The following is a 15,694-nucleotide window of genomic DNA, read 5'->3' on the forward strand; positions in this document are numbered from 1 at the left end:
TAAATCTCCCATGAAGAATGCCAAATGGTTCATATAAATAATTTGCTCTAAAGGAGATGGAACATAATTCTCCCTCCCTTAAGTGTGGGGTGCAAATAGTGATTTCCTTCCAAAGTGTACAGTACGGAAATGGGGGAGCTGGGGGTGGGGGTGGCAAAGTAACTTTAGAGTGGAGAAACCTAACAAAAACATTACCCCAGCCGGGTGATCACAGTTAATATTAACAATGATAGTCATGTTGATAGTATATGACCTTGATATGTCCTAATGAAAATAGCACTGTATCTCTGCACTCTTCCTCCATTCATCTCATAACCCCAGCCTAAAATCATGAGAAACAGATCTGAAAAATCCCAATTGAGGGATAGTCTATAGAACACTTGACCAATACTCCTTGGAATTGTTAAGGTGATCAAAACTACTGGAAGTCTGAGAAACTGTCCCAGCCAAGAGGAGTCTATAATACGCTGAACTGTATCCCTAAAAAAGATACATTGAAGTTCTCATCCTCAGGACCTCCAAATGTGACCTTATTTGAAAACTGGGTCCTTGAAGATCCAACTAGTTAAGACAAGGTCATACTGGAGTAGGGTGGGCCTTTCACCCAATATGACTGGTGACCTTATAGGAAGAGAAGATGAGACACAGAGACAGAGACTTATGAAGGAGAACGCCATGTATGATGGACGCGGATAGAAGCCAAGGAAGGCCAAGGGTCACTAGCAACCACACGCTGGGAATAGGCAAGGAAGGATTCTCACCCCCCAACCCTATTCCCGAGGTTTCAGAGGGAGCGTGGCCCCACCAATTCTTGATTTCAGACCACTAGCCTCCAGAACTATGAGACAATAGATGTCTGTTGTTTTAAGCCATGCAGTTTGGGGTGCTTTGTCATGGTAGTCTGAGGAAACTAACACAGAGCCTAAGGATACTTGAAACTAAATGTGTGACATAGGACCCTAGATGGCCCCCTGGAATAGAGAAAGGAAATTAGGTAAAAATGAAGGAAATCTGAATCAAGGATGGACTTCTGTTAAGAATAACACATCAATACTGGTTTATTAATTGTGACAATTGAACCATATACTAACATAAGGTGTTAATAATAGGAGACACTGGGGAAGGGTTTATGGGAACTTTCTGTACCATCTGTACAATTTTTCTGTAATTATAAAACTATTTTAGGGACCTAGGTGGCTCAGTTTGTTAAGTGTCTGACTCTTAATTTTGGGTTAACTCATGATCGCAAGGTCATGAGATCAAACCCTGAGTCAGGCTCTGTGCTGACAGTTTGGAGCCTGCTTGGGATTCTCTCTCCCTCTCTTTCTGCCCCTGCTACTCCCTTGCTTTCTCTGAAGATAAGTAAACTTAAAAAAAGAACTATTTTAAAATTAAAAGTTTCTATTTTAAAATGTGACCCAAGGTCCCTCGGTCAGGAGATGGGGAAACTGGGATTTGAAACCAGTTCTGATGGACTCTGGGTTCCACTGGCTCTACCCCAATGGTTCTCAAGGTAGGCTGCACACAGGAGGCACCAGAAACACCAATGTCTGAGTCTCAGCCCCCAGAGACTCGAATATAACCAGGAGTAAGTCTTGAGCATTGGTGGGTGGGATTAAAAGTTCCCCAGGTAACTCTAATGTGCATACAGTTTGAGAACCACATTTCTAAGCTATCCTGCCAGTGTGTGGCTCCTGAAGAATGTTGGGAGCCTCTTTTACTCCAGCTTGGGTCTTTGATTAGGTCATGTAGCTTTTGGGAAGCAGAGGTGAGGTAGGCACCCTGCTGCTCTAGCCCACAATCCAGAATGTTCTGACTCTCAGCCACAAAACCATCACTATGATATCTCTGCATGAGTATTTTCCTGGAAAGAACAGTCTTTTTTACTTTGCAATGGTAAACTGAAGAAGGGGAAAGTATTCCAGGCATGGGGGAACAGCATATGCAAAACAAAGGATATGAAAGGGCAGTGGATGTTTGGGGGAATCTGAATGACTTGGTGTTCCTGGAAAACCAGAAGAACTAGGAGAAAAGAGAACACCATCAGGCAGATATGAAGTGCAGGCCTTGTATGCTCAGCTTGGTTTCGGGAATGGGGAAACATTTGAGTTTTTTGAATCAAAGGGAGATATGATCACTTGACTTTTCCAATGAGGCCTTAATGCAGAGAAGTAACTAAAGGAGAAGACACCAAAGGTAGGGGATTCAAGATGGCTTCTGACATCAGGCAAGGGACCTTCTGGTCCTGAATGAGTGCAGGCCTGTATGGAGGGAGGACAGGAATCTGCTTTTCAGAGGTCTGAGAACCTAGGGCTAAGTCCAAAAGAGACACTGTTAAGAGATTCCCAGCTTCTGATAATACTTCAGGATGAATTAGCAGAGAAGCAGAGAGAAAACAGGGCATAGACCAAAACCCAAGGGCAGTAATGGTTTTCCAGGCCCCTGGTCTTTCTGTGAGCTGCAGGCATGAGTGTTTATCTCCAGAAAGAAAGCCATGGGCGTCTCTAAATTTGAGGGAAGGACACAAACACGGTTTTTGCAACTGTCTCCTGCATCTGATGTGTGTTGGCCTCTCTTTGGAGACGTTAAGAAAAATTGTTTGCATGTAAAAACACGGGCTCAATTCCCAGCAATGAGCTTCTGATGCAGGAAAAAGAGCCAAGACCCTTTCAACACCTAGGCAGATCACAAAGGCTCCAAGGGGGTCCCCTCTGAAGAATGGGGTATTAGGACAAGACAGTATTATGACAAGAGGAAGGTGTGTCAAGCCCGGATGGTGCCGCAGGGCAAGCGTGCTGAATGAACAGATCCGCGTGTGTGGGAACGCATCTCCTCCACCAACATCTGCCAGTCCCAGTGGAAGCTTCTGCAAATGAACAGGTTATGACCCCAAGCCATACCACAGGCCAGAATCAAACAGAGCAAGCCCTGGGAATCTGGAGGGCACCGTGTAGATGTGGTCCAGACCCAAGTTTCAGAAGATGCTGACCTATTTTGAAAGAGAAGACCTACACTTCCCCCTGAGCTGTTTATCCTGTGACATTATTCCATCTAGCCCATCTCCTGACACGATCTGGTTGATTTCATCCATGCCCAAGTTTAAGTGCTCACACATGGCCCAGGCCTGCCAACGGGATCCAAGACAACAGAATCCTTCCTTTAAACAACTCCGACAACATCTTCCTTTGGTCTGAGTTTGTGTGTCCAATGCCCAAACCCATCCTGGCTGTCTAGGCCTCCCACAAAGCCTTTTTAATTTGAGTGCATTTTAAAATTATGAAACACTTCAAACACACTGAGAAGAACAGAAACAAAAATCCCTGTCCTGCTCAGACTTGACGAAACACTTCCCGCGCAAGGGAGAGGGGCAGGACTCCCATCCAGAGAGCAAGCTGGAGCCATGACAGAGAAGGTGCTTTGGGCCAGGGGGAAGAGCTCTGCACCTTGACGCTGAAGACCTGGGCTCCAGTCCAAGCCCTGCGGCTTGATGGCTCTGAAAGCTCAAGCAAATCACGTTCTCTGTGCCTCAGTTTCCACAGCCCCTGGTGGATTGCTCCTTCTTTTCAACCTCTCTACTTAGAGAGCCCCAGACTCAGTCCTTGGCCTCTTTTCTATCTAGCCTCACTCCCTGAAAAATCTCAGCAAATCTCATGACATTTCATATCACGTAGATGCTGACTGCTCCAATTATCTCTCCAGCTTGCGCCTTTCCTCTGAACTGCTGTTATGAACATTCCACTGCCACCTTGCATTTCTTACATTTAATGTCTAACAGAATGTCTACAACACATATCAAGCTTTACATGTCCATAACCAAGCTCCTGACATCGCCCCCAAATCTATTCCTCGCATAGCTTTCCTCGTCGCCGAAGGGGGTTGGCCAGGCTAAAAACCTTGGGGCCTCTTTGGCTCCTCTTTCTCTCATGTCTGAGTCATCAGCAAATCCTCTCAGCTCTACTTTTAAAATATACCCAGACTCAATCCAACTTTCCACCTCACTGGAACAGGTCATAATCACCTCTTTTCCTAGATTACTGCAAGAGCCTCCCAGGTAATCCTCCCTCTTTTATTCTTACTCCTCTATGGTCTTCTCAACATGGTGATGATAAATTAGATGACATTACTCCACTGCTCAAACCCTCTACTGACTTCTTGTCTCATTCAGATTAAAAACCAACATTTTGACAATACCCTGTGACACATATGGTCTGACCCTCATTAGTACTCTAATCTTTGTTACCCTATTAGTAATGACTACTAAGCCTGAACTGCACCCCAGCCACTTTGGTCTCCTCACAGCTGAACATTCCAGGCTGCTCCTACCTCAGGGCCTTTGCACATGCCATCCCCCCCCTTCCTCAGTTCACCTCTTTAGCGAGACTCTCCCTAGTTACCCAATCTAAAATGGTAACTCCAGTCCTTGCTTTTCTATCCCCCTTGCCTACTTTATTCCTCTCCTTAGTACTTAACAGCCCCTAATATATCACACATCTTACTCAGACTGTTTATTGCCTAGTTCCTCTACTAAGCATACGGTAAACTATTTGGTGGCTTTGCTTTCCCCTCTATCCACAGTGCCTCGAACAAAGCGCAACGTATAATATGTACCCAATAAACATTTGTTGAATGAATGAATAATCCTGGAAACAGGGGAAATCTCATTACGTCTTCAAAACGTTACTGTAACACCACTGTGATGAAGTGAAGAATGATTGAGCTTATTTTAGAAGTGAGGGGACAACAACACAGACTGAAATTCCATGGCTACCACGCAAGTCCCTGTATAAGGCAGCACCTCTCAAGGTAACTGCCTTTTCAAATGCAAATATCACTGCAGAGAGGTCTCGTTAGGGTATGATGTCTCAAAGTTTGCCTCCAGAAAGGAAAGGGGAAAAGGATCAAACTCCAAACCCACCTGCACCTGGTCAGACTGAAGTGCTGAACTACATGACCCACCAGATGGGTCAGGGTCAGGCGCCACCCCAAACGAGTGAGGACGAAGAAGGCCAAGCTGCAGTGTATGAGCAAGGTCAAGGCTAGTAGGGGCCCTTCAGATCACCTTACTTCTTTGCTTCACAAATGAGGAAACTGAGAGCCAGGAGAGGGGAAAGACCCAAGGTCAGCAGCCTAGATGCCTCGATGACATCTAACCCAGAGCTGGGACCCATGTTGCCCAAATCCCAGGCCAATGAGTTTTCTGTAGCACAACCACCACCCACCTACCCACACAAGATTCGTCACAAAATAGCCATACAACAGGCGGATTTCATTTCCCTGGTGCATGTGGCAGTACCCACGCCGTGCCAAAAAAACGATTCCAAAGGAATTTCCTTAGCTGGGAGTCCTACAGAGAACCAGAATGGGATTTGGAATGGAACGAAATTCCTTTTGCGGTATTTCAGCCAATGGGAATAGAGCCCAGAAATCACTGGTGTTTTCTGTTTGGGGTGATTTTTATATAGCTCTCTTTGAAGAATGAAGAGTGGCTACCATGCCACTGGAAAAATGAAGTCACTGCTTTGAAATAAATTTGAGACGAAGAAAAGAAATGACTCTACATTACATTTAAATAAACCAGGTCTCAGCCTTGGGCTGGAGGAGTTAACCCTTACCTTCCTTTTTCTTTTTTCTTTCTTTGCTTTCCCCCCCCCCCCCTAAAACATTTACCAGCAGAGCTGAAATCACAAAGAGAAAGAGCCCCTCAGGGAGTCAAAGGGGAGGCTGCCAGATGAAAGGCAAAGGGGAAGAAGGAAGAGGGTGAGCCTATGCTCTGTATCAGGCAAAGTTACTGCCAGTGCCTCATTTATTTCTCACAATAGCTCCGCAAGGCATGAGTGTTATTCCCATTTTGATGATAAGGGAAAGGGGGCTCAAGGAGTTTAAGTAATTTGCCCAAGGCTGTACAGCTCATAAGTAGCAGAACCTGTTTCTGAAGTTTGAATTAATCATCTTCCCTGACTCTGTGCATATAACGCTGGTCAAATTTCTTACTTTCTCTAGGCTTAAGTTCCTTACCCATGACATAAAGGCCCTAGATCGAAGCTGCCTTACAGCTCTGATGGTCTATGGACTATGTTGGAAATTGTCCTGAGCTGGTGATTTCCTTTGTTCTTAGGGCTCCTGACCCCCAGGAAGTGTTCTCCCATGGAGATGGCCCTGTCCCGTGAGTGAGGGAAATGATCCAGGCTGCATTTCATGCTGATACCACACTGAGGAGTTCAGCCTCTGGAGCCACAATTCAGAGCCTGTAGGTCTGCTCCTGGCTTGAACATCAAGACTAGTACCCGGAAGCTCCAGTGGGAGAGGCTGGGATCTTGAAATGTCTCCGAGAAGTTTATTTATAATGCCTAGGGCACATCTAACAAGTTCATCATGTGGCACGGGGCAATGTGTACAAAGGAAGGATTGTCCCAGAGAAGTCTTTGCCAAGATGAGGCATAAGCCAGTAAGCAAACCTAGACCCACCCCCGCCCCCCAATCTGTAGCAACAATAATAAAGGAAACAGTGGAAGCCTCCGAGGGTTGCAGACATCTTCCTACAGAGAAGGAAGAGGCCTAATGCTTTAAAAAAGAGGCCTGAACTAAAACTAGGTAAGGGTTGGACTTCTTGCTCTGCCACTAGCTGGCAAGGGAACTTGAGGTAAGCCACTTCCACACTGTGGTCACATTCCAGGAAGGAATACAGCCATAAGCAAGTACTTGTAACAAAATTTGATAAGCATCTAGCAAGAGTGGTCGAGCTCAATGATGGAGACTCTCAGAGCAGGACAAAGCCATCATAGCAGAGGACAGGCAGGAACCAGGAGTTTTGAGGGAAAGTCAAGTTCCCAGGACAGAGAGTAGGGGGGTAAGAGGGAAGCTGAGTCCTAGTCCTAGAGAATCCAAGGCAGGGCCATCAAGGGAGACCTCAGGGCTCATCATAACAAGACTGGGTGCAAAAGGAAGTCTGTTCCTCAGCGAGAAGGCCTTATACCAGGCAGCGCAGGTGGAGCACCTGGGAGTCTTATTCCAATTCAGATGCTCAGGCTTCATGCCCAGAAATTTTGATTCTGTTGCACTGAAGTGGAGGCCGGGAACAGACATTTCCTTAAAAAGCTCCCCAGGATTTTGAAAGCACAGCCAGGGCCAGGAACTTCCTCAATAATAAGCAGGGCTCTCTGGGAGACAAGGCCTGTCTCAGTGCCCACTGGATCCCAGCACTCAAATCAGGGCTTGTCAGACAGAGGGTGTTTGGGGTACTTGGCCTGGATAAAGGGATGAGCACTGTGTGAATAAAGCAAAGGACGTCGGCAGCCAGGTGCTAGAATTACAGCAAGGGTACGACCGGCCTTAGGCTGAGTCCCCTGGATGACTGACTGAGCGCTGCCTGCATTCTTCCTGACCTTCATGATCAGCCCAGACCTTGAAGCTGGAACTAGATAAAGCCTTATATGGGAGCCCAAGAGAGGGGAAAGAAGGAGACAGGGGGCATCTAACATATCAGGGACCACATATCAGGGACGTTGTAGTGGGTCTCAAGCACACATTCATGACTACTAAGCCTGATTGAAGATATACAGTCTTTATTAAAGTATCCCATCTTTATATAAGTGGCCCTACTCCCTCCACCACTACAGACAGTGGTGACTTTCCATTAAAAAGGGGATCGGTAGGGGACACAGGAAGAATCAAGTGGTTAACAGAGGCGAGGTGAATGAGGACCCTAGAAAGTGCAGGGTGGCATCCCATCTCCTGCCTTCTGCCTCTCCCCACACCCCATCCATACCCATACCCTCAGAAAGTCTCTCCTCCCACCCCAAACCATACATATCCCAGTTTAAAGTGATACAAGGTTCTCTCACATATCTATGCACTTCTCTATGGGTAAAGCACTTCATGTCTTTAATGTTCCCTCTCTTGCTAATGACACCCCATCCCTGTGGTTCTAGATGGACAGCTAATGGTTGGTGAGAGGGCCTATGCATGGCCGAAGTAGGGAAGCCTCTCAACTAGCATATCAGCAAGGTGCCCAGGAAGCCAGACCCCTAGGTGTCATGACCATCAGAACTGCTGAAGAATCGGTGAGGCTGGGTCCCTGAACTCTACATACTCTTCATTATAACAGAGCATCATATATTTGTTTCCTAGGGATTTTGTGCCTTGCGTCTAACACTCTACCTTCCGAACCTCCCCTAAATTCTCTGTCAGTTCATAAGCCATGGGTAGGAAGCCTCGTCTATGGAACTCTACCCCAACCACCATCTCTGAGACAGGTAGGCCTCAGAATCCATCCTGAGTGGAGAGAGGCTGCTGGAAGCTAGGGGTCTGGGGAACAGAACCAAGGAACCCTGTGCATCCAGCAGCAAAGGGACAGCCTAATGCTTCCACCTCTTCTCTTCAAGAGAAAGTTCTGCTCTGTGCAGGGAGGCAGAGTTGAGGAGGAAGCTTCTCCATAGGGGCCGGGGGTTGACAAGAGAGCACAAGAATGAGCTCATCACTGTGGAAAGGCCTTTTGAGATCACCAAGCCCTGTGATGGTCAAGCTTTTTTTTTTCTTTTGAAGCAGTTGAACCTATTTGCATCTACAACTCTTAAATGCCACTCCAAGATGTTCTGATCAAGGCGAGATGAGGAAGTAGGAGCCAGGAATGGACAGTGTGACCAGGATGGGAACCCTACTCACCAGGCCTACCTTCCAAATCCAAAAGTCCCTGAGCAACAGCTATGCAGAACTTGGGGGTCCTGGGTTTCACTTCAGAAACCCTTGATTTTATGGATGGTAAGGACGTGTGATTTGCCCAGGGTCCCCATGGAGTCCGTGGTGGCACCAGCACTAGAATTTAACCCACTCCCACCCCAGGTCTCTCTTTGCCCCCTCCCCCCAGCTGGCTGGCCCCCATGGGCCTTGGGCCTCAAAGAGTTCCCCTGCGCCCACTAAGGGAATCTTAGACAGAGCTGCGGAAGGAGAACTGCAGGTAGATGATCAGCAGCAGGACCGTGGCCCAAAACAAGCACCAGGGTATCGAGCAGAAGTTGCAGCCAGAACCCGCCTCCGCCTGTGGCTTGGTGGGGCTGGGCGCCCGCGAGAAGGTGTAGGTGGTAGCCTCTTCCTCCAGCAGCTTCTCGCTGGGCTTCCAGTGCACGATGCCCTCCTGGCAGGCCTCACAGAACTCGCCGCGGTGCCGCCGGGTGTCCTGGCGGCTGGCCACGTGGATGCGGTACTGGCCACCGGGCTCCCCGTAGCACTGCTCGCGCAGGCTGGTGATGAGGTTGTCCACCAGGCTCTCGATGTTCTCCTCCAGCATGCTCGACTCGTCCAGCCGCGCCGTGCCGCACTCGTAGCACAGCTGCTTGAAGACGCGCATGCGCACTGAGCCCGCCCGCTGCTCGCGGTCCAGGTACATGTGGAAGAGGATGACCACGTGTGGCGACTGCCAGGTGTGCCAGCACCAGGAGCAGTGGAACCTGCGGGGAGGGGTTGAGGCAGGGGGAAAGGACTGTGTGCTGCAGAGGCCCCTGCCTCCTGCATCCCAGTGCCTTCAGGCCTTGCCCTTGGGCTTTGGCTCTGGGGATATTTCCTCATCTGCAAAATGTTCAGGGGGCACCAGATGAGTCCTTCCTGCTCAGACCTGTTTTAAGTCTCACGGCGGGGATGGCCTGGACCAGCTGGGAAACGCACCATCCGTCCACACAGTCTTACCTGTTAACACTGACTGTGAACAGGTTAGACCCAAATCAGGAGAAAAATGACACCGTTACTGCTGCTGGGCCTCCACGTGCACACAGCCAGAGTCAGAGCCAGTAGCCAGCACGTAACAAGTGCTCAATAGATTTTTCTTGAATTGAATTGGATGGACTGAACCAGGGCAGGAAGTAAGGCCTTGCTTCTGACCCCCACGCTGCACCATGGAGCCTCCCCATCTTCTGTCCCAAAGGGAAGTCCTGCATAATAGACCCATGGACAAGAGTGCTGGAAAGTCATCTCAGATATTGCTGTACATCTGAATCACTGAGAGACCTTGTTGACATGCAGGTTCTGATTCAGTAGGTCTAGAACGGGACTGGAGATTCTGCATCTTTAACAAGTTCTAGATGATGCTGGTGCTGCTGGTCCATGACCCACAAGGTAGGGATCTAGTCTAACCTCTCCTTTCGCAAATGGGGAAAGTGAGGTCCAAGAAGGAAAATGAATTGCTCAAGGGCCGTGGAGCTCATAGTAGAGCCAGTTTCTAGAACACCTCATGTGTTCAGTATTTTATATTAAGTCAGGCCGAATTAAATAGATTGAAATTGAACTGTCCCAGGACCAGAGCACAGAACTCAACCTCCATAGACCTTGAGCCCCCCGTCTCTTGGTTTTCAACCCATTTAGAGGATTAAAATCTGAAAATATGTAAAATGTCGGAGGTTAGAACTAGTAAGTATGTCCCACCTCTTCGTCAGAAGCAGTAGCTAGGACTCAGAGAGGGAAAGCTACATAGGAGTGCAGAGGAAGAGCTGGAATGAAACTCCAGTATCCCACTTCCCAGTGAGGGACTCTTTCTCTGCCTCCCAGTCTATACCGGCCCAGCGAGACTGACCCTAAGCATCTGGGTTCTCTATATCTCTGTTTCTTCTTGGAAGGTGCCCCCAGCCTGCCAGGCCCCTACTGCCTGGGCCACTCACCTGCCCGAGGCATGCAATTCCAGGTACTGCTTCCAGCCAGGGGCCAGCACGTTGTGCTTGAGGTTGGGATCTATGATGAGGTCCCAGCTGTCGGCCGGCTTGGCCTCCTCCATCTTCTCATAGAAGACCTTCTTCCATTCACCTGTAGTCACGCTTTTACACATGGTCTCGTCAGTGGCAAAGGAGGGCAGGCTCCACCTGAGTGAGAACACGGAGAGCGAGGGCAGGTGTAGGGCAGGGCAGCGCAGTTTCCACGGTCTAAAAATCCTCATCGACAGGACCGGGAGGAAGCAGGACCCAGCTCCCTCCTTTGTCCGCAGTGGAACCTGTTTCCACAGCAACCAGGCAGGGCGCCAAGAGACAGAGCTTGGGGAGGAGGGACTCTCCAAAGGGGTGTTGGAAGGCCCCGAACTGAGGCTGCAGAGGCAAAGTTTGTGGGTCTAAGTGACCTGAGGCAGGTGGGGGGCCTGAAAGGAGGCTGAGCTTCAGGCCATCTCACTCTGGCCTGTGAAGGGCATGCAGAGGCGAAGACCCGGGAGCTGGCTCAGCCTCACCTTGCTGCCCCTGGAGGCATCATCAGCATCTGGCTGCTATGGTAACCATGATGCCTTAGGGAGCCAAAGAGACCTTAGGGATGGGATGCTGTGGACCTGTTAATAGACGCAGCAATAATAAACTCTCTGCACTCCCACCCATTTGTGACTGGCATTGGGCCATTTACAAAAACTATTGGCAGTCCTTTGACCCACAATCGTTATTGTCACTCTACAGATCAGGAGGCGGGACTCATCTAGCTTATAAATGGCAGAGAGCTCATATTCAAATCCAAGTGATTGAGCCCATACTCATTCATTTAGGTCATTCATTTCATAAACCTTTTTTTTTTTAACGTTTTTATTTTATTTTTGAGACAGAGAGACACAGCATGAACGGGGGAGGGGCAGAGAGAGAGGGAGACACAGAATCGGAAGCAGGCTCCAGGCTCTGAGCCATCAGCCCAGAGCCCAACGCGGGGCTCGAACTTTCGGACCGCGAGATCGTGACCTGAGCTGAAGTCGGACACTTAACTGACTGAGCCACCCAGGCACCCCTAGGTCATTCATTTCAAACACACCCTTGTACCAGGCTCTACGCCAGGTGGTAACTGTGTATGTACCCAATAGCCAGAACGCAACGGATCTGTACTTGGACAGCCTTGTACAAGAGCAACTACCTTTGCACAAAGGTGGGTACCATTGCATCAGCCTGGTAGGAGGAGAAAAGATGATTTTCAACCTGATGATAGAAGACGAGAGCAATATACGTGGGGGAAAACAGCCTTTATTCCTGGTGCCTCTCCTGATATTTTTTTTTTTTAATTTTTTTTCAACGTTTTTTATTTATTTTTGGGACAGAGAGAGACAGAGCATGAACGGGGGAGGGTCAGAGAGAGAGGGAGACACAGAATCGGAAACAGGCTCCAGGCTCCGAGCCATCAGCCCAGAGCCTGACGCGGGGCTCGAACTCACGGACCGCGAGATCATCGCGGGGCTCGAACTCACGGACCACGAGATCGTGACCTGGCTGAAGTCGGACGCTTAACCGACTGCGCCACCCAGGCGCCCCTCCTGATATTTTTTAATAAACTATTTTCCTTTATAAAAGTCCCAGTTTTATTTAGAAAAGTTGGAAAATATAGATAAAAGCAAAAGTAAAACTCTTGCTAAAACTCGTGTTCAAAATAATCACTGTTAATATTACGATATATGCATCCTGACTGCCACTTATCTGTGCTTGTGTGTGTGTATATGTGTGTCTGTATATATATACACACATACACACACATTCTACATGCCCCACTGTGATCTATGTTTTAAATAACGATATATAGTGAATATTTTTCTAAGTAATTAATATTATTCCATCTTGTGGTCTGCCTATATTCTGTGATCTAGTGGAGCATAATTTATTTAGCTACTCCTCTATTTGGGGGTACTAAAGTGTTTTCTTCTAATCTTTTATAATTTCATTTTTGCTACCTATTTGTATACAACTTATTGATGAAGTTCATGGTCCTGCATTCTAGATCTCACAGACAGTGCCTCCTGCAGCTGTAAAACACATCTCTTGACTCTACTCTCTGCAGAAGCTCAGAATCTGAACAGGTTCTTCAAACAGTGTGACTTATGGGCAGCCTGCAGATCCTGACGTTTGCAGACGAAAAAGAAAGGCCTAAAATTCCCATCTGATATAGGAGCCCACCTTCCAAGTGCTCCTCCTGCCCCTGCATGAATGCTTGATGCCTTGACATATTTTATCTTAGCCTCAGTTTATTCACCTTGACAACGGGATAACAAGGAAGCAATATCTGTAGGGATGAAAAGCAAGGGCTCTGCAATCACTTGCTTTGGTTGTTGTTCTTGTTTGTCTGATTTGCAATTCTCTTATATAGGTAGCAATTCTCTCTCATAGGTAGCCATTCTAATATATTTAATGTGTGTCATTTTGTTCTGGCAAAACATGTGTTTTCATGTGAACATATTTTTTAATTTGCATAGAAACAGCAATCACGATACAGCACTTACTAGGTATCAGACATTATCCTAAGTGCTTTATACATATTAATTTATTTCATCCTAATAACAACCTCCATAGGTAGGTAACAGCAGCAGCAGATCCATTTTGCAAATGTGGAAGCTAAAGCAGAGAAGCCCAAAATTCAACAGATAATCATTAATGGAACCGGGATGGGATCCTATATGACTGTCTCCAAAGTCCCAGCTTTGATCAGCTTTGTCCAGCATGGGATCTAGAACAAAATATTCACAAAATAAACGTCTTTCTACCTTCTCATCACTCAATATGGCCATTCCAGACTCTGAGGATTGAAGTTCATGTTTTTCCAGCAAGTGGTTCACTAGAACCTACCGAGGCCACAACTCTGGGGAAGAGGGGTGAGGCATATTTGACCCGTCAGGCTCCCTGTCACTGCTGTAGGGGTCCATGGACCCCCTGATGCCCAATGTAAATATTTTAGAGCTGAAATAGAAATTCGTCTTGAAATCTTACCAAAGAAGATCTAGTGCATAAAGCCATCTGTGTGAATACCGTTCCTGTGAAGCCTGTAACCAATTGATGACAGGCACCCAGGTGCAGTGGAAAGAGCACTGAACCCGAAGTTAGGAGATATAAATGTATATCCCAGTTCTGCAACTGGCTGGCTTTGGTTCCTTGGACACGTCACGTCTCTTGGCCTCTGTTTGTCCATTTGTTCAATGGGGTATTAAAGTATATGGCAACACTAAGGTCCCCTGTGACGATACCATGTACAGTTTCAAAGAGCTTTATACTTATAAATTGGAATCCTTCGGGTACAGGAGGGAAGATAGAGGCCACTGGATGGAGGAAGGAAGCTCTTAATGAGGCATTGTGGGTAATGCCTGGACTCAGGGTCTGTCTCCTCAGGGGCCACTACATAACTGAAGAGCTCTGGGGAGGTGTCACTCTACCAGTTTTATACTGGACACGGTAAGAAAGGCAGAATTTAAATTGTAGCCACTGAACCTTAACACTGGAAAGGATTTCTTTTTATTAAACTTTTTATCCTTCAAGTCAGTATTCTTGTCTCTGAATTAAGGCAATCAATGCCCAGAGAAGTGAACTGACTTAATCAGCCTCAGAGGTATGTTGGGAGCTGTCTCAGGTTGTAGCCATAAGCCAAGGTGAGAACGGAGGCTGAGGACATTCCCAGAAAATATGTGAGGTTGAGGGAAGCTTATAAACCTTGCCCTGGAGTCAAAGCATATCACCCAATACCAGGAATGAATTCTCTAGAAGCATTTTGCAGTTGTTGCTACAGTAAACATTATGATGAAAAACAAGAACATAGAAGGTAAGAATCACCAGAATTGTGTGTGTGTGTGTGTGTGTGTGTGTGTGCGCGCGCGCACGCGCACACACACACGCACCCAAGTGTGTATGTAACCAGCTGATGCAATCCCCATTGGCACAAATTAAGTTTAATTTAGAACTTGAGCTTGCTATGCAGAGGCCAATGTAATACCTCCTTGTGTATAGCAGGATGTTTTCTCCAATAAAATAGTACTTCTATCAAGATAAATAAGCCTATGGTATTCCAACTTATTCTTTATCAAATGACCTCACTGAAGGTCAGCCTGCAGGCTGTCTGGGGCACCAGTACCAGAAGCTGCATTTCTACTCTGCATTTCTCAGTTTCCAGGAGCGAAACCCCTGCTCAGGGTGTCTGACAAGCCCCACCAGAAGAGAGATGGATTTCACACCAGGTAGAAGGTCAAGGGGCCCGAAGCCCCATATCTGAGTGCCCATGGGGAACAGGTGCAGAAGGCGCAAGGACATGAACACTCCAACCCAGACTGGCCAAGTCTGCACCAGAGGGAACTCATGGGTCATAGTGACTCATGCTTCCTTTTACAGTGCAGCCACCCACGCCTGGCTAGCCTTAGGACTTTGGTGTCCATAGCCTTTTCATTTTATGCAAAACCTTTGCTATTTCCTGTAGACTCTTCGCCATCGTTTGACTAAATTGCATTTCAGACATCTGGGACCCTTGCTTCTGGAAGCAACCAACATCTGGTATGATGTGGTACAACACACCTCTGCACATAGATCCACATCTTAGTTGTAAATATGATACTCAGTACATATCTACATATAGAAACTCTCAGAAACTACAGGAGAGAAATAGTGTTAGCGAGAACTGTGCAGAAAGAATGGGAACGAGAAAGAGAAATGGTAGGTCTGCCGTTATGTCACTGACTTGCTATGTGACTTGGGCTCTCTGGTCTTCCATTTCTCTGTCTGGAAAATTGGTAGAATTGTAGCACGTGTCTGTAAGTTTCGTCCTTGCCCTAATAATTTGTGGGCCCCCAATTAATAACCCACCTGTAGCTCTGGTAAAGACAGGATTTCCCTCTCCAAAACCCCCCCTAGAGCCTCGGAAACATGCAAGGAACAACTCTCTATTTTCCCAATGAGGACATGATACCATGCCCATAATTTTTCCTTACTAAAGATTTTATGAACAAATAAGG

The 15,694-nt window shown here is 47.3% G+C and overlaps 1 protein-coding gene across 1 annotated transcript; it reads right to left on the reverse strand.

The window, feature by feature from the left end:
• Nucleotides 1–7,545: 7,545 nt before the first annotated feature.
• Nucleotides 7,546–11,481, reverse strand: RTP1 (receptor transporter protein 1). The gene is made up of 2 exons (XM_019463466.2): nucleotides 10,644–11,481; nucleotides 7,546–9,443 (listed from the first exon to the last, which is right to left on the reverse strand). The coding sequence occupies exons 1-2, from the start codon at nucleotides 10,913–10,915 to the stop codon at nucleotides 8,924–8,926; spliced, it is 792 nt and encodes a 263-aa protein (XP_019319011.2). The 5' UTR covers nucleotides 10,916–11,481; the 3' UTR covers nucleotides 7,546–8,923.
• Between the last annotated feature and the right edge of the window lie 4,213 nt (nucleotides 11,482–15,694).

The sequence above is a fragment of the Panthera pardus genome, unplaced genomic scaffold (genome assembly GCF_024362965.1).
Source record: "Panthera pardus isolate Hobbes unplaced genomic scaffold, ASM2436296v1 HiC_scaffold_16, whole genome shotgun sequence".
NCBI classification, from domain to species: Eukaryota; Metazoa; Chordata; class Mammalia; order Carnivora; family Felidae; genus Panthera; species Panthera pardus.